This window comes from Narcine bancroftii, chromosome 1 (assembly GCF_036971445.1).
Source record: "Narcine bancroftii isolate sNarBan1 chromosome 1, sNarBan1.hap1, whole genome shotgun sequence".
NCBI classification, from domain to species: domain Eukaryota; kingdom Metazoa; phylum Chordata; class Chondrichthyes; order Torpediniformes; family Narcinidae; genus Narcine; species Narcine bancroftii.
In genome coordinates, this window is record NC_091469.1 from 449536934 (window position 1) to 449564628 (window position 27695).

The 27695-nt window shown below is 41.0% G+C and overlaps 1 protein-coding gene across 1 annotated transcript in view; it reads right to left on the minus strand.

Moving 5' to 3' along the window:
- Positions 1-12826: 12826 nt before the first annotated feature.
- LOC138753608 (phthioceranic/hydroxyphthioceranic acid synthase-like) overlaps positions 12827-27695 on the minus strand; it is a 35430-nt gene continuing 20561 nt past the window's right edge. Inside the window, exons 4-6 of the mRNA XM_069916808.1 lie at positions 24289-24492; positions 20268-20449; positions 12827-18435 (exon numbers count right to left, since the gene is read on the minus strand). Coding sequence (XP_069772909.1) covers positions 12868-18435; positions 20268-20449; positions 24289-24492 — 5954 coding nt within the window. The 3' untranslated portion in view covers positions 12827-12867. The remainder of the gene's footprint in view (positions 18436-20267; positions 20450-24288; positions 24493-27695) is intronic.

Here is a 27695-nt window from a genome sequence, read left to right on the forward strand (position 1 = left end):
CATAATTCACAAAATTTGTTAATTTTACAGAAATTACCAAAATTTGTGTATTATGTATGTTACAAAGGCACACTCAAAGAGGTGCCACTAGCCCAGTGCCCTCACCAATAAGAAAAAGACAAGCAAAAGAGATCCCCTTCAGAGCTGGAGCGACAAGCCCTGAGTATTCCTTAAAGGACCAATAATTATGCTCAACATTGTCCACTGAAGGATCTTCAGCCTTCAGAGTAAATATCGCCTCTTCCCAGTATAGCACAAATAAAAGCTCTCATGATTGGAGGGAGAACAAACAATTTATTAGCTTATAACTGAGGGTAGGGTTTCACAATAGTCTTCAGAAGGGTTCTGGGTTTAGCCGGGAAACCAGGGTTATATATGAGCAGATGGAGGCAGAGCCAGGAAGCAGGGCCACCCATCAGTACAACACATGACCAGTGAATCCCAGTTCACTGCACCCAGTCACTGTCCTAACTCCCTCTCTCCTCATGACTGGCATTGCCTTTGATGTGCTTGTATCATCCAACATCTTCTGAGCCATATTCTCCAACATGTTTTTCGGGCATTTAGTTTTAACCAGAACCTATACACTTTTGGGGTGAATTTGGTGGGCTTTGAGCATTTCTTCAACCTTAAACAAGAAATAATTCTGCATTGTCATAAGTGAGATCAGCTTGGGTGGAGTGCTGGGATGAAGGGCTTGTGATGGTGGTAATGTATGTCAGTGGCTGGCTGAGGTCACCAGTTTCAGAGCCTGCAGTTGCCTGGTCTTAATAAATGCAATCCCAAAAAGCAGTGCTAAGTATTATCCTTCCTGTTTCAAGCAGATTTCCACTTGCCAGATCTAACTCTTCTATACATCTTTCTCTCTCTCTCGCTATCTATCTCTATCTCTGTGTTCCAACGGTTCTTTCAATCAGTCCAGCTCTGCTTACACACTCACCTGCAGTTCTCTGCATTTGTCCCTTCTTTTTATTACACTGTGATTCCTGACTCTTCATTCTTTCCTACAAGTTCACTCAACTGAAAATTATTGCTGCCAATCTCCCTTCCTTTTTGATTCTTTTTCCATTCACTGCCATTGTTACTCAAGCCTCCAGCTCTTAGCTCACCCGTCTTTGACCATCCCCCATTCAACCTTCTTAAGTTTTTGGAGTAAGTGCTCAGTGCATCCTCCTCTTTCTACACTGAGCCCAAGTTCCTGCTATGCCCCTCTAATCTAGATGTTAAATATTCTGTCCTATCGGCTATAAAACTGCATCTGTTGTTCATTGGAACATGAAATGAAGAGTGAGAAGAGTTATCCTTTCTTCTTTGTGGTACACCAGTGGCCTACTGCAGAGGGAAACCTCTGTACCTGCAGAAGAGCACGAGGACAAGACAACACCTTTCCAGCTGTCAATCAGCCAACCTGAATAGACCAAGCCCCACCCAGTCGGTGTCAATCACCATCCGGGATATAAGCCTGAGCCGGCCATTCGAAGACACTCTCAGAATTTACAGCAGCTCTCCTCACAGCTGGCTCTGTGGAAGTTTATGTCGAATAAAGCCTGTTGAACAGTCTTTCGGTTTTGTGTGTTTTCTTCTGACCGACAGCGCACCACACTGTTCAAAATAGTTGTGAAGGATTTAGCATTGGCTTCTGCACTCATACTTGCTGCAAGTTCTGCCATTACATTGAGCTAGTTGCTTAACTCCTTCTGCTGAATGAAACAGAACAATTGATGCTAGTTGACAAATTCCTGAGATCCTTTAGCACCTGCATTCATTACTGTGTCAGTTTGAAGTATTTGGTTTCTCACCATTTTTTCCCATATTTGTCTTTGACACGTGTCTGTGCTTCTACCAAAGAAGTGGTAGAACCATAGAACTACAGAACACTACAGCACAGAAACAGGCTTGTTGGCCCTCGTACTCTGTGCCAAACTATTTTTATACCTAGTCACACGGACTTGCACCCAAACCATAACCCTCCCCATCCATGTACCTGTCCAAACATTTCTTAAATGTCAAAATTGGGCCTGAATTTAGCAATTCAGCTGGCAGCTCATTCCGTACACCCACCACTCTCTGCGTGAAGTTCCCCCTAAACTTTTCCCCTTTCGCCCTTTATCCATATCATCTAATTTGTACCTCACCTAACCTCAGTAGAAAAAGCCTGCTTGCATTTATTCTACCTATACACATCATAATTTTGTATACGTCTATCAAATCTCTCCTCATTCTTTTGCACTCCAAGAAATAAAGCTCGAACCTGTTTAACCTTTCCCTGTAACTTAGTTCTTCAACAGGGTTGTGAAGAATGTGTTTGGCACATTAGCCTTCAGCATTCAGGGCACTGAGTACAGAAGCAGGTCATGTTACAACTGTGCAAGACATTGGTAAGATCACACTTGCATAGTTCTAGTTATCCAGGTATAGGAAAGAAACCATTAAGTTGGAAAGGGTGCAGAATGTAATTGAGACTGATAAATTATAAGGAGAGATTTGATAAAATGGGACTTTTCTCCCTGGAGCATAGGAGGCTAAGAGGGAGCCTTATAGAAGTTTATAAAAACATGAGAGGCATAGATATGGTAAATAGCCATTTGCTTGCCATGTGGGGTTGCCTAGAAATCCTACAAATGCTGTATCAGTCTGGAATTGTGGCATTATTCAGGGCACGGTATTCTCCACAAGGCAGCCAATCTCCTGGAGACTTTTTTAGAACCATATGTAGCAATGATTCCCAGTAGCCGTCATATTGTCAAAACATCCCCAGTTCTTCCATATGATTCAACTCAACTTTCATGATCTTTAGGCGATCTGGGGCTAACCTGTGCCCTCAAGCTGAAACAGGAGGACAAGAAGTCTGGATGTGATGTGTCACTGCATGTTTGTACAAAGGAGTTATCAGGAAAGGGAACTGTTTGAGCGGGCACTGAGCTGGAGGCTGGTTAAATATGAGTGAGTCATGTCGAGGCAACGAATGCAGCTCACTTGTGCACATGTGTGGCAGTCTAAATGGTGATACTTTAAATCTACCAGCAGGGGAAAATGTGAAAGGAAATCCGTGACAATATTGCAGAGAAAATCCACTGAGAAAAATCCTGGAGGCCGAAATTGAGTACGACTGACCTCCAGCTGAACGTCTGGATACTCAAATTGTTCGCAGTGGCAAGAACATATCCAGGGTTAGGGTGATGGTGCTCTTGGAGCGAGAGAGGAACAACAGTTATCTTCAGGCCTGAATCGATGAGATGTTCTTTACCAGAGAGATGGTCAGTGAGGAAAAGGTGAAAGCTGGTTTGCCCACAGGTAGCAGTTGCCTCCACTGCCAGGCCTCTTTGTTTTCTAGGTGCTCTTTGTAGAAGGAGCAAAGAGCCTTTCACAACCTGGCTGCTTCTCCATATTTCTGGTGTTTCCAGCAAATGAATTGGGCACTGCCTCTGCCCCACCCCCGACCCACAAGAATTGAGTTGAACCAAAAATGGGGATGGTTCCACTGGACTGTCCAAGACCCACAGTGCACATTCAGCACTATGTCATTCCAGCTCTGTCTTCTCCAGGTTAATGGTTGTTGCAATGACTGCACTTACCTGCATTGCAGAGGTCGCCTTCGTGACAATGTCAGCCTGTTTTGAGAATTCATTAATGCTGGCCAATTGAAAGATGCCTATCAGATTCCTGTCTACCTCTGTAAGCATGCAGCAAGGGGACTTCTATTTCTAGACCTAGCTGTTGACCCTCTCCATTTCTGCAGCAATTGTGATGGCCTCCAATGCCAAGGTTGTCATCTGCCAGCAGCTCCGAAATGCAGGCATGAATCGAGGGCTGCATTTGCTCCAAGATGGCTGCTTTAAGCGCATTGTATGGTGTTGTTTCATCAGGATTAAGCAGCACGTCTTCTACTTCACAGGCAATCTGCTCTGGGAGACGAGCTGCGAGAAGGGAAACCATTGTCCTCTGGTTATTGGCACTGAGTGAATGGAACCATACTCCCAGAATCAAAAATCATGCTCATGTGTTGGTTGTAAAATGGGTGGGGACATCGAGTTTGACTCCCTTGACTGACACCGTGTCGATTCTCTCATCAGCCATTTCCCTACATGCAAGGAAGGTTTTGTGTAACCACAAGGTCACCAGTTGTAGGTGTTGCTAAATCTCGCTACAGATATAGAGCAAAACGTTAAGTTAAACAAGCCAGGTTATGCTTTCACTTTTTAGGCTGATTTCATTACAGAACTAATTGCTTAAACCCCGGCCTGCCTTGCCCCTTAGTTGCATCCTGAACATGGCCACAAACCTATCCTGCTCTTGATTGGCTGGCACACGTAGGTGCATCTGGACTCCAAAGCATCGCCTCTGGTGAGTACCAGCACCGACAGGCCCTACACAAAACATGCGTATGCATGAGGCTGCGACACCCAAATGGTGTTGGTTAAGGGTAAGTCGGTAGTGAAGAAGGCACACGCAATGTTTACATTCATATCTAAAGAAATAGGATATAAGAGCAGGGATGTGACGTTGGAGCTTTATAAGGCACTGGTGAGCCCTCACTTGGAGAATGGGGTACAGTTTTGGGCTCCTTATCTAAGAAAGGATGCGCTGGTATAGAAGTTTGTGTATATAGCCTATTTAGAAATATCAATTATGAGAAAAACCAGCACAGACTTTCCTCTGTGTAACAGAAATAAAGTCACAGGCTTCCAGAGAGCAGGCTGGAAGGGAGAGACAAATTTTAAGCCCAGGAACATTCCAGACAGGAAATTTAAATTGATTATCTCTTCTGCCTTGATCATCTCAAAGTAATCACAATACCCCCAGGCTCTAGAATACATAATGCCTTTAACATAAAGACACTAAATGCCTTGCTGACCGATTCCACAACTTGTCAAATGGGCTCCCATTCATAAATCAGCTTCCCACCCAAACAGTTGATTGATTCCACTATGTGTCAGACACGATCTAGCTGTCAAAAGCTGCAGGATGCACATGGCCACACTGACTAGGAGACCTAAGCTTCACAGACCTTCAAACTAGCACCTTCCCCTGCTACTGTTAAGGTGGAACTTGCATTTGCAAGTGTTAATGAATGACTGAAACTAAAGCCCCTTTCACACTTGCCAGTGATCCCAGGAATCGAACGCTAATCGGCCTTCAAAGAGGCAGGTGTGAAAGAAAAATCTGCTCAACGCCAGCGTCAGGTGACGTCATCTCATGCTGGGGATTGCCGGCCTCGACCCCTAGTTCAATCCCCGGCATCTGCAGACACTGGTGCTGAGATCAGGCAAGTGTGAAACGGGCAATTGCATTGCAGGTACTTCCTATTAAAGGTAGAACAGACCAAATGCCGGGGATAAACCCTTTCAAGTGTTAAAGCGTTCAGTGTCCCAATTAGGAGTGGTCTAGTGTGAAATGCCAAACCCCCATTCCTATCCCGGGACAATGAACGGCCAATTTACTGGGATGCAAGTGTGAAAGGGGCTAAAGGCATACAGAGCACAGAAATCACTGTTTATGGCAAGCAGCTTTCCATACTGCTTCTAAATTTATATGCTACAAATTCATATCTTTTAATTATTACATGTATATGTAAAAACCCAAATGACGTCAACTATTTTCCTGCCTTGCGAAATACTGACTGTAATGCCTTAACTTGCAACAATATTTTCAAAGATATACCTTTCCAATTTGTATGCAAGAATGGTCCTTAAATATTGTACCCTTGACTAGGTTCTTTGAATGAGATTCAACAGTATTAGTGAAGTGACCTTGTCTACCTGCCTCTAATACTGCTCATTCCTGCTGGCATGACCGAATAAATTCCATATTTTGTACTTTATGGTTTTGCTGTACATTTGTACCTTAACAGGAAGCGTGGCTTTAATACTGGCATTGGCAAGAGTTCAGAGAGCATTCACAAAAATGACTCCTGGAATTAAAGAATTAGCATTTGAGGAATGTTTGAATAATCTTGTACTGTATTCCTTGGAGTTCAGAAGATTGAGAGGGAATCTCATTGAAGCAATTTGAAAGTTGAAAGGCCTGGACAGAGTAAATGTGGCTTAGTGTTTACCATTGTAGGGGAGTGTGGTATTATGAATATGCTGTTATGTGCTATCCTGTGTATGAGTGGCTGGCCTGCCCAATGACGACTCGATCCCCTGCAACCCCTCCACCTGTGACCTGGCCATAAAGGTCACCCTCCTTACACCCTTCCATTCATTCAAGCATATGGAGTTGGGCCAGCTGAAATCTAATGTGTATCAAAGCCTATCATTCCTCACTCAGTCTTTAGCGTATCAATTAAATACACATTAATTTTCCACACAGGAGAGACAAGCTGCTGAGACCTGACTGACTCAAAATCGATCCACAGACGCCTAGAACTATTGAATGGTATGCTTCACAAACTTCCTCAAAGTGTCAGTGGGCCTGGTGGACTCTGATGAGAAGAAACTGAAGGTCCTGCAAGCTAGAGTGGGCCACCGAGCATACATGATGATCCGAAACTGCATGACCTACCTGGAAGCCATGGCTGAACTCTACCGACCCTGGGTGAACGAAGTGTACTGATGGTACCAGATGGCCTCAAGGAGTCAGCAACCTGGTGAGTCCATGGATGAGGTCCTCTAAGCACTGTACGATCTGGAGAGAGACTGTTGGGGCACTGTTACAGCCCCCGTGCCCATAGTCCAGTGTGTGGAGGAGCTTGTTCAAGATGCCTGCGTGGCTGGAGTAATGTCTAACTACATTCATCACTGATTGCTCGAGGAGGACAAGCTGCCCCTGAAGAGAGCCTTCCAGCTTTTCAGGATCCTTGACTCGACCCAACGCAATGCTGATAAGATTGCAGGTAAGGACGGGGCCTCCACATGCAGACCAGAAGCGCCGTCATGTTGGAACCCAGCATCACAGATGGCCTCCATGATAGCGAGCCACAACCCCACCACCACCACTGCCACAATCAAACACCCAAGGTGCCACTTTTGTGACCAACAGACACACCCCTGACGATTCTGCCTGAGTAAGGAGTGATCTGTTCGGGATGCAGGAAAAAAAGGACATTACCAATGTGTTTGTAAGTTCAAACCCTCCCGAGTGAGCAGAACAGTGCTGACGTCACATCCAGCCCGGAATGACTCGACCATGTGCGTGACTCGGGGGTCTTACCTAGCGTCTCCTCTGCCCTCCTGGATGATGTCATCTCTGCCTTCTGCCACCCAGATGATGTCACTTCCTCCTTCTTCCACCGATGTGACAGCATGGTCCACATGGAGGCTGCCATCTTACCGGTCCGGTTTCCCCTCCAACTGCGACAACGACAATCCAATCCTGGCCTCTGTGACTCTGAACCAGGGCAGCCCTCATCCGATCACCACTCAATGATGGAGATCGAGGTAAATGGGAAAAGAACTAACCGCCTGTTTGACAATGGGATCACAGAGAGTTTTATTCACCTGGACACTGCTGTCAGACCCACGAGCAGCACCATCTCTATGGCCGCAAAGGACCAATCTGCGGAGATCCAGGGGTACTGTGTAGCATTGCTAATGGCGGTGGGGTGAATGTTATGATCATTTTCATTTGCTTGTAATGCCACAGCTCTGTGCACTGATACTCCTGGGCTTTGACCTCCAGAGCCAGTTTAGAAGCGTGATGATGGTGTTTGGAGGATTACAACCACCCATAATGGTACACAACCCCTGACTTACAACCCCCTCTCCCTGGCAGCCAGACCCCATCTGTGGCCTCTCCACCCTCCGCATATCCCCTCCATCATTATTTGAGAACCTGACCCTGGACTGCAGGCCCATCGTGATGAAAAGCAGGTGTTACAGTGCCGAGGACTGGGCATTTATAAAGTCCAAGGTGCAGCGACTCCTGGCGGAGGCCATCATAACTCCCAGTTTGAGCCTGTGGCGAGCACAAGACGTGGTAGTCAGGAGCGGGAGAAAACCCCATATGCTGATCGATTACAGACAGATTGTCAACGATTTCACTAACTAGATGCTTACCCCCTTCTCCAGATAGCTGAAATGGTCAATAAAATAAACCAGTACAAAGTGTACTCCACAAATGACCCTGAAATCAGCATACCACCACTCCCCCTTCGCCCGGGGGACCACAAATATATCGCCTTCAAATCAGATGGCAGATTTTATCACTTCCTCAGGGTACCCTTCGGAGTCATCAACAGAGTCTCAGTGTTCCAAAGGGAGATGGATCAGATTGTTGGCAGGCATAAACTGACAGCGACGTTCCCCTACCTTGACAATGTGTGGCCATGACCAGCAGGACCATGACACAAACCTGCCAAAATTTCTCCACACTGCCAACTCCCTTAATTTGACAAGGAGAAGTGTGTGTTTAGACCGACTCATCTGGCCCTCCTTGGATGTGTCATTTCCTCTGACCCTGACCACATGCATCCCCTCATGGAACTCCCAATGCCACACAACCTCAAGGCGCTGAAACGGTGCCTGGGGTTCTTTTCTTACTATGCCCAATGGGTGCCCAATTATGTCGATAAAGCCTACCCCTTTGCAAGGTCCACAAGTTTCCCTTATCAGTAGAAGCCCGGGCAGCATGTGACCAAATCAAAAGAGACTTCGCTAAAGCCACGTTGCATGCTGTGGATGAATCTTATTCCATTCCAGGTGGAGGTGTCTAATACAATTAATGTAAAATATAGATTACTTCATTATAATTTTTTACATCAGTTATATATTACCCCTCAGAAATTAAATAGGTGGAAATTGGACATATCGGATCAATGCTTTAGATGTGGTGAAGATATTGAAACTTTTCTTCATTCTACATGGTCTTGTTCAAAAGTTAAAACTTTTTGGATTTCTCTTTGTAAATATTTGCAACAGGATACAGTTGTGGTTTTTCCATTGAATCCTTAGTTATTTTTGATGTAGGACTTTGAAAATAGAACTCCTAAATTACATTTATCAGACTTTCGGTTGAAATTTGTTAAATTAGCCCTGGTGATACCAAGGAAATGTATTGCTGTCACTTGGAAATCAGATGTTTCTTTAACACAGGGAAGATGGTAAATAGATATTCAAAGCTGTATTCCATTAGAAAAAAATTACATATAATTTGAGAGGTAGATATTCTATATTTTTACAGATTTGGAGCCCCTATGCTCAAACATTAGGTTTGAATTTATAAATAATTCCTTTGAATCCTCTGGACCAGAGAAGTCTTCCCTTAATAAATAAGTAATGTTTTCTTATGAAGTGTTTTTGGAATCTTTGAGCATTTCCTAAAGCAATCAGATTTAATATATAATCATATTCATTCTGTATTTCAGTAAGTCAGTTTTTTTTAGTTTAGTATAGTTTTTTAGTGGGGGTAGTAGGGGTTGGGGGTTTGGAGTGAGGATTTCGTTAGGGTTCTTTTGTAGTTTTTTTTCTTTATATAAATCACCATGTATTTAATTAATAATTCTGTAACAATGTGATATATGGGATTTTTATTTGTTATATGTATGTTGATCTTAAATAAAATATTTTTAAAAAATGATGGAATGGCAGAGTAGACTCAATGGGCCAAATGGCCTCTTTCTCCTATATCTTATCGTCTCATAGCATCTATCTCAACTACCTCTCTGGCAGCCCATTTCATACATTCACCATCCTCTGTATAAAAAAAACATATCCCTAAGGTTCCTGTTAAATCTCTCACTCCTCCCATTAAACCTCTGCCCTTTGGTAACTGATTCCCCTAATCTCGGCATAAGATTCTGTATGTATATCTGATCAATTTCTCTCATGCTTTTATATACTTCTTTAAGATTACCCCTCATCCTCTTGCACTCTTAGCTTGCTCATCCTATCCCTATAGTTCAAGCCCCTGTTCTGGCAACATACTCAGAAATCTTCTATTTACCTTCTCCAGCATGACAACATATTCCCTATAGCACGGTGACCAAAATAGAAAACAATACTCCAGATGGGACCTCACCAGCATTTTATACCATGGCAGCATGATCTCCCAACTGCTATACTCTGTGCTTTGTCTGATGAAGACCAATGTACTGAAAGTATTTTTGATCACCATATCGACTTGTGAAATCATTTTCACAGTATTATGTGCTTGTACTCCTTGATCCTCTGTTCTACAACATGCCCAGATCCTTACAAATTATTCTGTAGTGCTTACTCATGTAAAACTTCCCAAAATTCAACACCTCATATTTCTTGTATTTAAAGTCCATCAGCCATTCCTGTGCCCACCTGCCCAACTGATTCAAATCCTGCTTCAATCTTTGGCAACCATGGATCCCATGCAATCTAACCTTCCAGAGCAGCCTATTATGTGGAACCATATCGAATGTATTGCTGAAATCTACAGTATCGAGTTATTCCCCTTATCAACCTTCTTGGTCACCTTCAAAATCCTCAATCAGATTTGTTAAGCATGACCCCCCCCCCTCCCCCACTTACAAAACTAGACCTTTTGACTAACAATTTCTGCTTTAGTATTTTAGTCCCCTGCTGGCATTCTGTTCAGTTCTATTTTGATGCTTCTTAATCATCCTGGTATTCTGGCCCTCACTTGATACCACATCAAGTACTGTAGAGAATGCAATTCTGGAGCCTCTCAGTTCTTTCAATGTGCTTAGCTGTCCTGTTAAACACTTGGGATTCTTGGATGTCCGCTTATTCTGAATATTATACTGTTCCTCAGAAACAACATGAAATGGTTAGAATGCAGTCCTCATTTATGAGTGGGAGCTTTCTTCTCTACTATGCTGGAAATATATTGTAGATACAATTTTCTATCTCCATCATAGAGTCACAGTGGGGAACTCTGGATGTGAATTGTAATAAGGATGATTAAGACCATGGATTATCAGCATACAGTATATTTTTGGAATTCATAGGCATTTTTTATTATATTGTAAATCAGTACAAGCATTCACAATTAAATGTAGATACATCATAATATTTCAACAATTCAAGTTGGCTTTTTTTGAGAAAACTATCTTTGTAAAAGGTTTATTAATAACAAATGTTATGAGCCCAAAGGACCCCAAAATCCAGCAACAATAGATATTCATCACAACAAATGGTTATTTAAACAAAAGTTATTTTTAATTAACTTTAAACATGAAAATAGAATCAAACTTTAATTTAACTCTGTACTTAACTAACTCAAATTAACCCCCTTCTAATTCTAAGCGCACGTGTATATAATTTTTGTAAATTTAAGAAAGGTTCTTTGGTTCACAGTTCAATCTCACTTCTCCTTCTTCCAAGTTCATTGGTTGTAAGCAATTCTTCTACTGTGCACAGAATTTAACATGTATAAAATTCACCAGGCTCTGGTGCTCGAAAGGTAATGTTTACTGCTCAGGAAGATTCTTGTAGGGTTTGCAGAGAGAGATATTTGCTGTTCCAGGATGTCCACAACTGAGGTACCACTATTAGTCACCTCAATATCTCGCTGATGAAACTTGCCCATTAGAGTTCTCCAGATGGTAACCTCTTTCTTTCAGGCTACCACAGATTTCCTTTCTGTTCCGCTTATTCCAAGAGAACCATCAGACAGATAGCACTTCCAGCCATCCACTGCTCTGGAACTTTCTGTTTCCAACCAGCTTTTCTTGACTTGCATTATTCAGCTGCTTTCAGTGTCTCACACACACTAACTGAGAAAGCTTGTCTTCTCTCCCTCTCTCTCCAACTGAGACTGCCAGAAAGCCCATGTGACTCTCTCACTTGCAAAAAACCCCACCTTCTTCAGCAAACAACAGGAGTTCTCCTCTCTTGGTCAAGCTGTTGTCTTAGATAGACAAAACCCAGGAGTGGCCTTTCAGTGAGCACATTGTAGATACTTTCAAACAGCCAGTTTGTCTCCTCCAAACAATGGTCTATTCATTTCATGACATCATTTCAATTAGCACCTACTTGTGAAATGTGCATAACATTCTTCATAGTTTTTTGCAATGTTCCTGAATATGAATTATTCAGTCTTTCAAATAAGATTTGTTTTAAAATGTGTGTATGTACGTAACCCACTAATCTTACCAAATTCCTCCCAATATTTATCCATTACACAACAGAGAAATATTCCAATAAGAGTTTGACATTCAGTTAAATATGAAATGATAAAAAGAATTTAAAATGTATTGTGATTTTACATTATCTACAGACTGGACAATAATAAGAGAAATCATGCCTATAAACAGGAAATGAATGTAAATTACTACTGCCTTGCAAAGTAAAAGTACAAACATTTATGCAGAATTCAAAATGTAATAGTATTCTTTAGCAATATAAAGGCTTTCAGGATTAGAGAATGAACACACATGACTTTCATTTTATTTTCCAATAGACAATATTTAGTACAGTATAATTGTTCAAATTCTTACAATCTGATTCACTTTATAAGCATGGATAGCTCAATAATGATTGACAGTATCTAAAATTCACCAAGATCGACATATTTAACAATGAAATACCCCTCCACCATCAGACTACTCAACAACAAACACAGTTAAGGACTCTTTTGCACTATATTAATTTTTTTAATAGTCTATGTATTATTGTACATTCAGTTTGTTTTCATTCGTTGTCTGGTTACAGTTTTTTATTTGTTTACATCTATGTTGTGTACAATTTATTTTCCACTCCATATGAGTGGTAATTCTGCTGCGCCTGCAGGAAAAAGGAATCTCAGGGTTGATGTCATGTATGACAATAAATCTGAAATCTGAAATAAAATTCAATTATTCCGCATCTCTAACTTTTGTAATTGCTAGAAGGGCTTCAAGTCTGTTTACAGAACAAAGGCGACCAGAGGCGATGGATATTTTCTACACGTGAAAATTTACTTTCTCCTTCATCAGTGCAACAATGTGTAATTTTCTTAGAATATGGTGCTTTCTTCAGATTTGTTCAGTGCCAAATTTGTTTCTCCAGATTGTGGCTGGACAGAATTGTGTTCTTCAAACATTGATACCACAGTACTTATGGTTGTTTTTGGATCAAGGAATGTCACTAATGGCAAGTTAATAGATTTTTCTTGGTAAATACGATTTTGCACCGTCATACTTAGCATAGAATCAAGGCCAAAGCTGGAAAGGTACGTTTCTTTTGTGAATTCTGTAGGCTCAGCGTTGCTGACCTCACTTAACAATCCAATAATGTACTGCTCAGGAGTCATTTGTGAATGATTGGACAAAGCTTTCTTTGAACTGATTTGTGCTTTACTGATTTCATTTTCCACAATTGAATAGAGCCGTGTGCTCAGGGCTGAATTTTGAGAAACAACATTAAAATATAAATTGGAGAAATTAAATTTACAGATAACTTGCTGTGGATTGTTTAGGACTAGTGATTGTTCAAGGCATTTCTTAATTTCTGAAATTTCCAAAATCATTATTCCCTTTGTTTCCAGAAATCTTTGGATGCCATCCTTATTGAGTAACAGGCCAAGGTTGAGGGCACCCCAGTTTATAGACTGCCCTACCAGTCCTTGATTTCTCCTGTAATGCATAAAGAAATCAAGGAAAGAGTTGGCTGCAGCATAGTTTGCCTGGGCAGAATTGCCTATAATTGATGCAATTGATGAGTAGCAAACAAAGTAGTCCAGATGGAAGGATTTTGTAGTATAGTCAAGATTCAGAACTCCTGCAACTTTGGGTCGCAGAACTTTATCAAATAACGATTTATTTAGAGTTTGAATAAGGCCATCATGCAATACCACAGCACTGTGAAACACTCCTTTAATTGGAATCTCTGGGAAAGAGTGATGAAACTGATTGATTGCTATCTCAACATTTGACAGGATTGAGATGTCACAGGTAATGCTGACTACAGTTGTCCCAAACTCTTTCCAGAAATGTTTAAATTCTTCCTGCTTTTCAGCAGATGGAACGCTTCGTGACAGAACAATAACATATCCTCCACCATGTTTAGCAATGAAATAGACTGTCTGAAGGCCGAGCCCTGAAAGCCCCCCCGTCACTATATATGCAGCATTTCTCCTAAAAATTTGTTTCGGACTCTGGTACACTGGTACCTTGGAAATGTTACCATTTAATATCTTTGTATTCTCCGTGTCCACAATTGAGACAGCTTTACATGTGAAGTAGGATTCTTGCCTACATTCACCCAGATCAGAGGTCTCTGAGTGAAAATAAATTTTTGTAAAACCAAGATGTTTGCTCTTCAAGTGCAATGATCTCATCCACTTATAAACATGACGTGCTGATTTTTTAAGATACCACTTTTGAAATATGTCAGCCACGTGAAAAGTGTGAATTTGAACATTATCTTTTTCAATTCCAAGAACATTCTGAAGAGTTTCAAATGAATAGTTGTTGTCAAAAAGAACAACGATACGTTGAGCAGAAGAGTTGTTCACGATTTTAGCGACTGGAACTGTTTTAATAGGTGGCAAGAGAAGCAATGCATCAGAATTAAGATAAGTTTGTGAAAAGTCAGTAGGATCTCTTTGAACTTTTACTTTCCAACCCACTGAGTTAGCTGCCAGAGTCAATACTTTATTGAAACAAGACTCTGGTGTTGAGGAAAGAATTGCCAAGGATTTCTGATATTTAATCTGAGGTAAAATGTTACAGAGTATTTCCCATGCTATTATGAAGTATGAAAAGCAGGGTGTCTGTTTCAGTAATGGAAGTTTGCTGCTTTTGAAACAAACAGATGCAGGAAGACTGACTGATGAAAATGCAGCAACAGGGTAGCATATAACAACATGGTCTCCCACTTTGCAGGTCGTTATATATTTGCTGACTGCTGTGACTGTACCACTGAAGTCTAGAGCAAGTAGCTCGTGTCCTTGAGTCATGGTTGTGTTCCAATACAGTGTCTGTCCAAAATTCATAACAGAGACACTGACTGGAAAATAATCTGAAGAATGAATGCACATTGTATTGATTTTCACATGTACTTTTTGTTTTGCAGGTTCATCCATTTTCCTTTCTTGTAGCTTTCCATGGAAATCCACAACTTTATATGGGTTCATGGTCTGGAAACTAACAATTTCACAACCAATATAAGGAACTGCACTGTGAATATTGTTGGAACTCATATTGGCTAATCTCCTGACATATGCAATATGTACCTTTCCTTGCTGAATCATTATTTCAGGGTAATTTTGAGGCAGTCTAATCATGTTAGCCAAAGCTGCAATGTCAGCCTCACTGGTAGATCCAATGTCAATCAGCTGAAAAGAAATCTCTTGAAGTTCTACAAGACATGATCTGGTCATTCCCCATAAAGCAAAACCTGGGTTGATTTCATCCACTGTTTTTTCTGATGTTCTATAGGTGATTACTCTGACAGACTTTGAGGATTTTTTCTCTCGAACCATTTGTAAAATTTGCCGATAAATGTCACAGCAGCTGCTGACATGATCTACCACCGCTTTGCTGTCATGGTCAGTTAATTTTTTCATCCCCCACAAGAATAGCACTTCATCAAAGCTGTTCAAATCAGTAACGTCATGCTGTCGTAAAATCTTTGTAACCTCTGTATCCATCAAGGTCTCCAGATCCTGGTAAGGAATATATGAGGACTGCCAATGCAAGTATCTTTGCAGACCGTTAGCAATTCCAAAATTGTCAGCAAATACTAATGATTTAGGTGCAGGAGAAATATCTACATCTCTATCATGGTGAACAATTTCCTTCCAAGTATTTTCGTAGAAAAAGTTTTTGAATTCTGTGGAATTGTCTTGGCCAAGGAAGGTGATTCTGACATTTTTTAATTCAACAATGATCATGCCTTTTCTATCAGTAAATGCCCCAGAGACCTCAAAATATTCTGTCGTACTTTTACAGATCCTCATGTATATCATCATTTCCTGTTGCATTGGCCGACATGCTACCAAACTTCCGATGGAAGTTGGGAACCCTGCCCTCAAGTTTGGTATTTTAATTGCCAAAGTAGCAGCCATTTGCATGTAATAATCTAAAATAACTGGATGAATGTAGTATTCATGCATCTGTGATACAAGTTCTTCTGGTACTTTCACATATGTTAAAGCTTCTTCCAGTTCATCTGAATACAACACTTCTTGAAGGTTTCTGAAGACTGAACTATACTGGAAACCTAAAGAGGAGGTGAATGTATAGATATCTTCTGTTTTTAAGCTTTGATTGGCTCTTTGCGAAATATGCTCAAGAGAAAGATTATTTTCTTCAACAATGCATTCCTTATTTTGATGAACCTCTCCCTTTGCATAAGAAACAGTTGATGCCATAATAGCAAATTCAATCACTCTGTCTTCCATGTTAAGTTGTACCTGGAGATCAGTTGAGTTTGGTTGCACAATACAGGGATTCAAGAAATAAATACTGATTTTACACAACCTGAGAGGTATTTTTGGTTTAATGCTTGCCAAGGCAGATGCCAGTGCAAGTTCTACATGCATGGAGCCAGGTAATACAGGTATTTCATTGTTTTTGTGATCCAACAGGTATGGCATTGTTGTTAATGTTAGGCTGTAATTGTACTCCTTACCACCTTTTTTTGAACTGGTGAGAAGGGGATGAGTTATAGAGGAAACATTTTCATGGCCTTGTCTAAAATCTTCAAAATTGATCTTAAGCTTTGTGCAATCGAACTTATAACATGGAAACAATGTTGGAACAATCTCACATTCGCCAAAGACATTTCGCCAATTTGGATTGTATCCCATTTCGAAAAGCCCAGATAAAACTGAAAGCAGCGTTTCATAATCTCTTTCTGGCTGCATTGCAGGGAAAACCTGAGCCCCATTTCCTACAATTTCTTTTATGTACCTTTGTAAGGCCCTTCTTGGTCCTATTTCAATAAACACTGGACTTTTTACTTCTGTGATTGCTGTTCTAATGGCTTGATCAAAGACAACAGGATTTTCAATATTGTTTGCCCAATACTTCCCTGTCACATAGTCATTTTCTGAAACCAACTGTCCAGTAACAGTGGAGATTACTTTAATTTTTGTTTCATGTTTTTGTAATTTACCAATTCTCTCTTCTACTTGGTTTAAGATTGGTTTCATTAAATGACTGTGATATGCTGCAGGAACATCCAAAATGTGAAGGAATATGTTTTTGTCTCCAAATGAACTATATAAATCTTTATGCAATTCATCTATTGCATTGGCATCGCCTGATACTGTACATGACGAAGGGCTATTGAATGCAGCAATGCAGAGTCTCCCCAAATACGAATCAAGCTTCTCTGACATTTTTGACACAGGTAAATTACTAACCACCAACATTTTCCCTCCTCTCACCATTGTTTGCAAAACACTTCTGTGGTAAATTACCTTTACAGCATCTTGCAGAGAAAGAATCCCTGCACAATACACTGCAGCAACTTCCCCAACTGAATGTCCAATGATAATGTCAGGCTCAATTCCCCAAAACTTCAAAAGAGTCACAATCATTACCTGAATGGCAAACAGCAGTGGCTGTGCGATGTCTGGTCTTGTAAGGTTATCACAATCATTTTCAATTAACTCCATTAAGCTGATGTCTGTGTATTTTTGAAGTATTCTTTCTACCTCTTCAATCTGCGTCCTGAAACTTGGTTCTATTTGTAGAAGTTGCTTGCACATGCCTTGATACAAAACACCATTTCCACAAAATACAAATATTAATTTCACGTTAGTCTTGGTCTGAGCCACTTCAATGTCATCAGCTGATCTAAGCTGCTGTTGGAGATTCCCAAGAGAAGAAGCTATAAATGATTTCCTATATCTGTAATTCTTATGGCTCCTTCTGCATGCAGATGTGTATGCTAGGTTCCGAAGAATTATGTCCTCACTTTCCTTTATTTGATTACTTGTATCCTTCATCATCATCCTAAGTGATAACTGGGAGGCAGCAGAAAGAACAAATATTTCAAGCGGCTTTTGTGCACAGTTACGAACAGTTTCCTGCTTGAACTGCCTTACAACAACATGAGCATTTGTTCCTCCAAATCCAAATGAGTTGATCCCTGCCATCTTTCCTTTCTCCCAGTTTTCTCCCCATTTCTTCACACTGGTTGGAATATGTAGATTCAATGCCTTTGCATTGATGCTTGAATTCTCTTCAGAGTAATGGAGCGATGGTACAATTTTTCCATGATGCATCATGAGGAGAACTTTAATTAGACCTGCAGCTCCCGCAGCTGACTCCGTGTGACCAATGTTTCCTTTGACTGAGCCCATTATAAGTGGAGGAATGTCTGAATGCCTGGAAAGCGCAACAATGTTTGATATGCTGGCTGCTTCAGTTGGATCACCAGCTGGAGTTCCTGTTCCATGAGCTTCCACGTACTGTATCTGTGACGGGTCCACATTTCTGGGATAAATACTCCTTAATAGTTCTTCTTGCTGCTTTTGGGAGGGTCTGGTAATTGGTGTGACTGTTCTGCCATCCTGATTGATTGCACTACAGACTAATACACCCCAAATATGGTCATGATCCTTCCGAGCCTGTTAATAGAATTACTGTCATGTGTCAATATAACCATATAACCATATAACCACTTACAGCACAGAACTGGCCAGTTTGGCCCTACTAGTCCATGCTGTAGCAAATCCCCACCCTCCTAGTCCCACTGACCAGAACCCGGTCCATACCCCTCTAGTCCCCTCCTATCCATGTAACGATCCAGTCTTTCCTTAAATGTAACCAATGATCCCGCCTCGACCACATCTGCCGGAAGCTCATTCCACATTCCCACCACCTTCTGCGTAAAGAAATTTCCCCTCATGTTCCCCTTATAATTTTCCCCCTTCAATCTTAAACCATAACATAACATAACATAACAATTACAGCACGGAAACAGGCCATTAGGCCCTTCTAGTCCGCACCGAACCAAACACCCCTTTCTAGTCCCACCTCCCTGCACAATGCCCATAACCCTCCATCTTCTTCTCATCCATATACCTGTCCAACCTTTTCTTAAATAATACAATTGACTCCGCCGCCACTATTTCTCCCGGAAGATCATTCCACACAGCTACCACTCTCTGAGTAAAGAAGTTCCCCCTCATGTTACCTCTAAACCTCTGCCCCTTAATTCTTAACTCATGTCCTCTTGTTTTAAACTTTCCTCCTCTTAATGGAAATAGTCTATCCACATCCATTCTGTCTATCCCTTTTATAATCTTAAATACTTCTAGCAAATCCCCTCTCAACCTTCTACGCTCCAAAGAATAAAGACCCAATCTGTCCAATCTCTCCCCATACTCCAGATGCTTAAACCCAGGCAACATTCTGGTAAACCTTCTCTGCACTCTCTCCACTCTGTTTATATCCTTCCTATAATTAGGCGACCAGAACTGCACACAGAACTCCAAATTAGGCCGCACCAACGTCTTATACAATCTCAACATCACCTCCCAACTCCTATATTCCATGCAATGATTGATAAAGGCCAGCATACTAAAAGCCTTCTTCACCACCCTATTCACGTGAGTTTCTACCTTCAGGGAACGATGTACCGTTACTCCTAAATCTTTCTGCTCTTCTGTATTCCTCAATGCTCTCCCATTTACCACATATGTCCTATTCTGATTCTTCTTACCAAAATGAAGCACCTCACACTTATCAGCATTAAATTCCATCTGCCATTTTTCAGCCCACTTTTCTAAGCAGCCCAAATCCCTCTGCAATCCTTGAAAACCTTCTTCATTATCCACTATTCCACCTATCTTAGTATCGTCTGCATATTTACCATGTCCTCTAGTTTGAATCTCTCCCTTTCTTAATTGAAAAAGCCTATCCACATTTACTCTGTCTGTCCCTTTTAAAATCTTAAACACCTCTATCAAGTCCCCTCTCAATCTTCTACGCTCCAAAGAAAAAAGCCCCAGTCTGCACAACCTTTCCCTGTGACTCAGACCCTGAAATCCTGTCAACATTCTCGTGAACCTTCTCTGCACTCTCTCTATTTTGTTTATATCTTTCCTATAATTTGGTGACCAAAACTGTACACAGCACTCCAAATTTGGCCTCACCAATGCCTTGTACAATTTCATCATAACCTCCCTACTCTTGAATTCAATACTCCAATTTATGAAGGCCAACATTCCAAATGCCTTCTTCACCACACCATCTACCTGAGTATCAGCCTTGAGGGTACTATTTACCATCACTCCTAAATCCCTTTGTTGCTCTGCACTCCTCAATTGTCTACCATTCAATGTATATGACCTATTTAAATATGCCTTTCCAAAATGTAGCACCTCACATTTATCTGTATTAAATGTTAAAGGAGAAGTGCATTGGATAAAAAATAATATAAATAAATATGCTTTACCTTCGATAATGGTTTCAACAGCAAAATGCCACAACCTTCACCTCTTCCATACCCATTGGCTTTGATGGAAAATGGCTTACTCATTCCATCTGGAGATATCATTTTTGCTTTGCTAAGTGCTACATTGATTCTTGGTTCAATGATACAGCTCACACCACCACAAACTGCCATTTTACAATCACCTGAAAGACAAAATTGTGAGTTTGAACAATGTGTGAACAAAATTAAACCAGAATAAAATAATTTGTAATAAAAATATTGGTGAATTAGTTAAAAGCTCACCTTTAATGAAAACCCAAATAGCTCAATTTTTATTTACTTATTTGTGAGGTGATAAAATTAAACTTAAGATTCATAGATTTACTCATCTTAGAGATCTTTCAACATACACCATATTTTTCAAAGGGAACTCAAAATTTAGGAAAAAGTATTTTGCCCAATGAAAACAAACAAGTGATCTGTGCAAAATTAAAGGCCACAGCTGTTTTACTATCCAATGCTTTGGGGACACCTAAACTTCCCATTGAATAAACATTTCCTATGAATGAACATTTCCAAATAATTTTTAAATGCAATCATCTTTTTTATTAAGATACTCTAGTCAGAGTTATCCTGAATCCAGAAACAAGTGTTGCCTATCCTGCAAATTGAACATTTGTTGTAAATAACCTTTTTTTTCAAATATTAATATCCACTCCAAATATTGATTGAGAATATAGCTTCAAGATCAGATTTCATACCTCAAAATGAATGTATGTCGGAAATTCACTGTATCTGCTTTATCGTTTGTCACATACAACATGGCTGCCACCATGGCCTTTTCACAAGAGTTTGTCTACCAGCGGGCTCTCACAAGAGGTTGGCCCCAAAGGCATTATTTTCCATAGACAGGTCCATACTTCCACTCGTAAAATCACAATTTTTATATATTTTTCTTTTTTAAATTTTTTTTCAGTCTGTTCACACAGATGGCCATAAGTCACTTAGGTTTTAAGTTGGGGACTACCTGTATCTTCAAAATCCTCTGAATTGATTGGCAGGATAAGAAAACTAAGGTTGTCCTCTCCTGGCCAATCTGTTCAACAATGATAATTAGCTGGATCCAATGGATGGGTAGATAATCGAGTTAGGGGAATGGGCAAGGAAATGGCAGACGGAATACAGCGTAGGGTAGAATATGATTGTGTACATTGGTGGAAAGAATAATTGTGTAGACCATTTTCTAAATGGGCAATGTTAGGAAATCAGAGATGCAGAGGGATTTGGGAGTCCTCTTGAAGGCTAACTTGCAGGTAGAGTCAGTGGTGAGGCTGGCATTCATTTTGAGAGAGATTGAATATAAAAGCAGAGATGTAATGTTAAGGATTTAGAAGTCATTGGTGAGACCGCACTTGGATATTGTGTGCAGTTTTGGGGTCCTTATCTAAGGGAGGAGGTGTTGGTATTTGAGAGGGTCCAGAGGAGGTACACTAGAATGATCACTGGAATGAAAGGATTATCATATGAGGAGCATTTGATGTCTCTGAGACTGTACTCATGGGAGTTTAGAAGGATGGGTGGGGGGGGGGTGTCTCATTGAATACTGAAAGAAATTGGATAGAGTAGATGTGGAAAGGATGTTTCCTGTGGTGGGAGAGGCTGGGGCCAGAGGGCATAGCCTCAGAATACAAAAAACATCTCTTCAGATGAGGAAGAATTTCTTTACCCCAACGGTGGTGAATCTATGAAATTCATTGCCATGAATGGCTGTGGAGGCCAAGTCATTGAGTACGTTTGTGATAGAGATGAATGCGTTCTTTTTTTCTGAATTCTTTTGCATCTGTACACACTCTCTAACCCCTTCCCCACATTCTTCTTTTCGGTTCTGACAAATAGTCGCCGAGCTGAAACATTGGCCGTGCATCTGTTCACACAGATGCAGCTTGACCTGCTGAATAGGACCAATATTTTCTGTTCCTGTCAGAGGTATTGGATGCCTGCTCCCTTTACCATTCTCATTCCTCAGTTCTCTGTGCATGTTCTGCTCATGCTGAAGAAGTGGGGGGTGTGGGGCTACAATTAACATTGCTGGCCCAGCAGATGAGTCCACAGTTGTCATATTTCAGTACCAGTAGGAGAGCAATCTACTGACATGCAGCATCAGTTGGTGAGGAACAATTACCTTCCAATAAGCAGAATTACTTTGATTCTGAAGAAGCACAAGTCACGTCTCCATTTCTCCAAGAGCTGTTATCTATTCATGATCTCTATGCTAAAAGAGGACACCTGCTTGCTCTTTTTTAAGGCTTCGTTATTCCTGTGTAGCCACTAGAAACTAGATGGACAAACGCAGAAAGATTTCACGTGAGTACTGCCACATTAGCCGATGCTTAAAAAAGAAGTGCTGTACAGGATTGTGGCCAAGGCCATTTAAATCAATGCCCATGAACTCCAGATTCAACATCATGTTCTCTAATTCTGTGTAGCATTTTATAAGGGCATACGGGGGAATTTCTCACTGTTTGTTGTGTGCCTTGCATTTAGTCAGTCATGTCTAACAATGTGCTGAAATCTTGATATTTATTCATGCCAGTCTTGCCACAACATCATTTGTAATCCTAAATTGTCTGGGACAGATATGTGGACCTGCTCAATGTTGAGATCACATGTCAGTTTCTCAACATTTAATGCGAATCTGCAGTGCACTAGTGCCCAACATATCTCCCTCTAAAAATTCTGCTCCTCCCTAATGGTGATGGTCTTTAAGGTCAGGTGACCTACTCCTGCTCCTATTTCTTATGTTCCTATATCATCTAAGGAATGTCAAGTGATGTAATGTGGTCACATCTTCAATTGGCCTTCTCCTTCCAGTCACCTGACATTCTGCAGATGGAGAAACAGGATGGCTTTCCTCGTACCCTGCAAACAAATGGTAGATGTATCTTTCAACAGTGCCCAAAACATGTTTGCAATGACAGAGATGCAAATGGAAATGCATGCAGCTGTCAATTAAATCAGTAAGCATGATGAAGCCCTGTTAATGAGCATATCTGGCAAATCTCACAGAACATCTAGAGAAGTCAAATGGTAAATAATTGTCTGTTCAGATATTTCCAGAAAAAGCAATGTGCTCTCCTGTTGATAAGACCAACATTCATCATGCAACCACCTCCAAAACAATTGAACAGCTCACTTATCTTGTTTACTGCCTGTGGGAATGGGCAGTGAAAAATTATCTGCAAACCAATCTGCTTCAAATTAAAGTTTCTGCTTTTGCAACACTTTGTGATAATGTGAATATCCACACAAATACAACTTAAATCTACTTGTGTTTTGTTTCTGACCACATAGAGATTACCAACAAAGTCCTCCTCACTGATGAGTTAGTCTCTGATTTCCGACCCTGCGGTTTGAAAGCCAAGAATTTAAATTCAAATGTACAGTATGATAAGTAAATCAGTCCTCTGGATGTCCAAGTGAAGTGTTGCTTCACGTGAAAGGCTTGTTTGGGGGCCCGAACCATGGTGAGGGAGGAGATGTGGGCACAAATGTTGCACCTCCTGTGGGCACAGGGGAAGGTGTTGGGATTGCGATGGGTGAGGAGGGATGAGTGCACAAAGGAATCGCAGTGGGAGTGGTCCCTGCCTAAGGTCGAGTGGGGAAGAGAGGGAAAAATGTGTCTGGTTGTGGGATCCTGTAGTAAGTGTTGGAAATTCCTACAGGTGATGTGTTGGATGCGGAGGCTGGTGGGGTGGTAGGTGAGGATGAGGAGGATTCTATGTTTATTGCATCTGGGGGCAGAGTGAGCCAGGGCAGATGAGCGGGAAATGGAGGAGATGTGGGTGAGGGCTGAGTTGAAAGTGGTGGAGGGGAAGTCACGTTTGTGGAAGAAGACAGACATTTTATCAAGATGCTGATATACTGCAATTAACCTTAACAAAACAGTTCCATACTTAAGCTTTCCTTTCAACTCTCAAAGTGTCTGTCATATTACTTGCTCATGAGAGAATATTCTCAACATAAATTAAAATAATCTCTGTACCTTGTTTGATAGCTTGAGCAGCATAATGTAAAGCAACAAGTGATGAAGAGCACGCTGTATCAATAGCCAATGACGGTCCAGTGAGGTTGAAAGTGAAGGAAATCCTATTTGCTGCTATACTCATCGCTGACCCTGTCCCATTATAATGGGTGATTTTGTCAGCAACATTATTTAATATCCCTTCATAATCACGATTCATGAGTCCTAAAAGGAGGAAAGGATAATGTGACATAAAGTTATGAGTACATAGGCATTTGTATAGGCTAAATGATAACAAATATATTGTCATCCACATTGTACAATGTGTATATGCCTGAAATTCTTGCTGTAGCTTATAAAGAAAAATTATAATAGTAAACTAATTGAATTAAAGGAGCCAAAGCTACTCCAAACATGTTTCCAGTCTTTCACAATCTGATATGCTGCCAGCCTCTTTTCCTTGCCTTTATTGGCTGTGGCACGAGTTGGGGTGTCATGTTGCAGCTGTACAAAACATTAGACCACCCCTGGGGCATTGTGTACAGTTCTGGTTGCTGTGCCATAGGAAAGATATAAGAGAGGGTGTTAAAAAATTAACAAGAATGTTGCCTGGACTATAGGACTTGAGTTATAAGGAGCAGTTAAATATGATGGGATTGTTATCCCTGGAGCAAAGGAGACTGAGAGGTGGCCTTACATTTATAAAATAATATGGGGCATAGATAAGGCAGACAGTTACAGATTTTTTAATCTGGCAGGGGAGTCTAAAATTAGGGGGCATTGCTCTAAAGTGAGAAGGGAAAGATTGAAATGCGACGTGAGGTGTATGTTTTTCACACAGACAGTGGTAGGTACTGTATATGGCACAAAATGCCAGAGAAGGTGGTAGAGGCAGGTGCAATTAAGTTTAACAGACATTTGGATAAGTACATGGATTGGAAAGGTTTACAGAAATATGAACCAAAATCAGACAAATGTGTTAATACAGATAGGCACCTTGGTTGGCATGGACAGGTTGGACTGAAGGAACTGTTTCCATGCTGTGTAACTCTATGAATCGATGTTGAATTGACTGCAATACATGAATGTCCATTCCTTTAATATTCGCTGATGCTGAAGTGTTTAAGTGTTAAAATCAATTACTTTTCTATATTTTTGGATGCTGTATTGTTCACACTCTTTAATCTGTGCTTTCCATTTATTTTCTTTCCACACCTTTATTTAACCTTAACTGAAAGAATCTGACAGAAATTTAAATATTGCGACTCCTCACCAATATCAGTCAGAATCAGAATTTGTCATAAACAAGTCATGCAATTCAGTGTTTTGTGGCACATCTTACTGTAAATAAAAAAAATTAAAATAACAGAGCACAAAAAGTAAGGCAGTGTCTTTGGTTCATTGATTATTCAGGAACCTGATGGCACCACTGAGTACCCATCTTTCATCTCCTGTTCCTTTTTCCCGATGGTAGCAGAGTGAAGAGGGCATAGCCTGGGCGGTGGGGGTCTTTGAAGATAGAGGCTGCTCTTTAAGACACCACCTCATGTAGATGTATTCAATAGATTGAGGTCTGGTGCCTGTGATATTGCAGACCAAATTAACCTCCAGACCAGGCAGTGATGGAACCAACCAGAATGCTCTCCACACTTTACCTGTGGAATATTTTGAGATTTTTTGGTGGCATACCAAATCTTCTCAGACACCTCATGAAGTATAGCCACTGGCAAGCCTTCTTTGTGATTGCATCAACATGGAGGCTCCTGGACAGATCCTCAGAGGTGTTGACGCCCAGGAATTTGAAGTTCTTGACCTTCTCCATGACTGAACCCTCGAAGATCCCCTGATTTCCTCCTGAACTCCACAATCATCTCCTTGGTTTTGTTGATGTTGAGCACAAGGTTGTTGTTGCTACACCATTCAACGAGCTGATCTATCTCCCTCCTGTACACTTCCTCATTACCATTTGTAATTCTGTTGACAACTGTGGTGTCATCGGCAAACTTGTAGATAGCATTGGAATTGTGTCTGGCCATAGTCATGGGTGTATAATGAGTAGAGCAGTGGGATAAGTACACATTCTTTGGGTGCACCTATGTTGATAATCAGTGAAGAGAAGATGTTGTTTCCAATTCATTCTGACTGTGGTCTTCTGGTGAGGAAGTCAAGGATCCAGTTGCAGAGGTGGGGTACAGAGGCCTAGAGTTTGTAGTTGCTTGACCAGCACTGAGGGAATTATGGTGTTGAAGGCCAAGCTGTAGTCGATGAAGAGCAGCCATATGTAAGAATTACTGTTTTCGAGGTGATCCAGAGCTGAGTGGAGAGCCAGTTATATAACATCTGCTATGGAGCAATTGTGATGATAGGCAAATTGCAGTGGTCTAGATCTTTACTTGGGTGCATGTTAATTCCGGCCATGATCAGCCTCTCAAAGAATTTCATCACAGTAGAAGTTAGTGCTACTGGGTGATAGTCATTGAGGCAGCTCACACTACTCTTCTTGGGTACTGGGATGATTGATGCCCTTTTGAAGCAGGTGGGAACCTTTGACTGCAGCAAGGAGAGGATGAAAATGTCGGTGAACCCTCTGGCTTCTTGGTTGGTGCAGATTTTCAGTACCGTGCCAGGTATGCCATCAGGGCATGATGCCTTGCAAAGGTTCACCCTCTTGAATGATGTTCTGATGTTACCCTCAGAGACAGATATCACAGATTCCTCAGTCTTTTCAGGGATTCTAGTAGATACTGTTTGGTTCTTCTTCTCAAAGCGGGCATAGAAAGTGTTCAACTCTTTGGGTATTGAAGCATTATCAAGTCAAGTTTATTGTCATCTGATTGTACAAGTATAACCCAATGAAAAAGTGGTCTCTGGTCCTTAGTGCAAAACACGTAGATATATAACCAGACATAATACACATACAGACAAACAATACATACTCAGGACATGTTTCATATATACAAATAAATAAATAAATAGATTTTGTCTCATGAATATGAAAATCTCAATAGTTAACGTGAGCTGTATCTTTGGTCGTTCAGCATTCTCACTGCCTGTGGGTAGATGTTCTTCACACTGGTGATGCCGGCTCTGATTCTCCTGTATTTCTTCCCTGACAGGAGCAGTTGAAAGATGCTGTGTGCAGGGTGAAAGGGATCTTCAATGATTTTGTGAGCCCTTGTGATCCTCATGGTCCTATGGCTTGACCTCAGATCCATTTCTCTGCAGCAACCATATCACATTGTATAAAGTCTGCCAGGATGCTCTCGATAGAGCTCCTATATATGGTGGTTTGTAGCCTTGCCCACTTCAATCTTCTAAGGAAGTATAGTCAATATTGCGCCTTCCTGAGGAGAGGAAATGTTGAGTGTCCACAATAGGTCACTGTTTAATTGAACACCAAGGAACTTGGTCTCTCCACTCTCTCAACT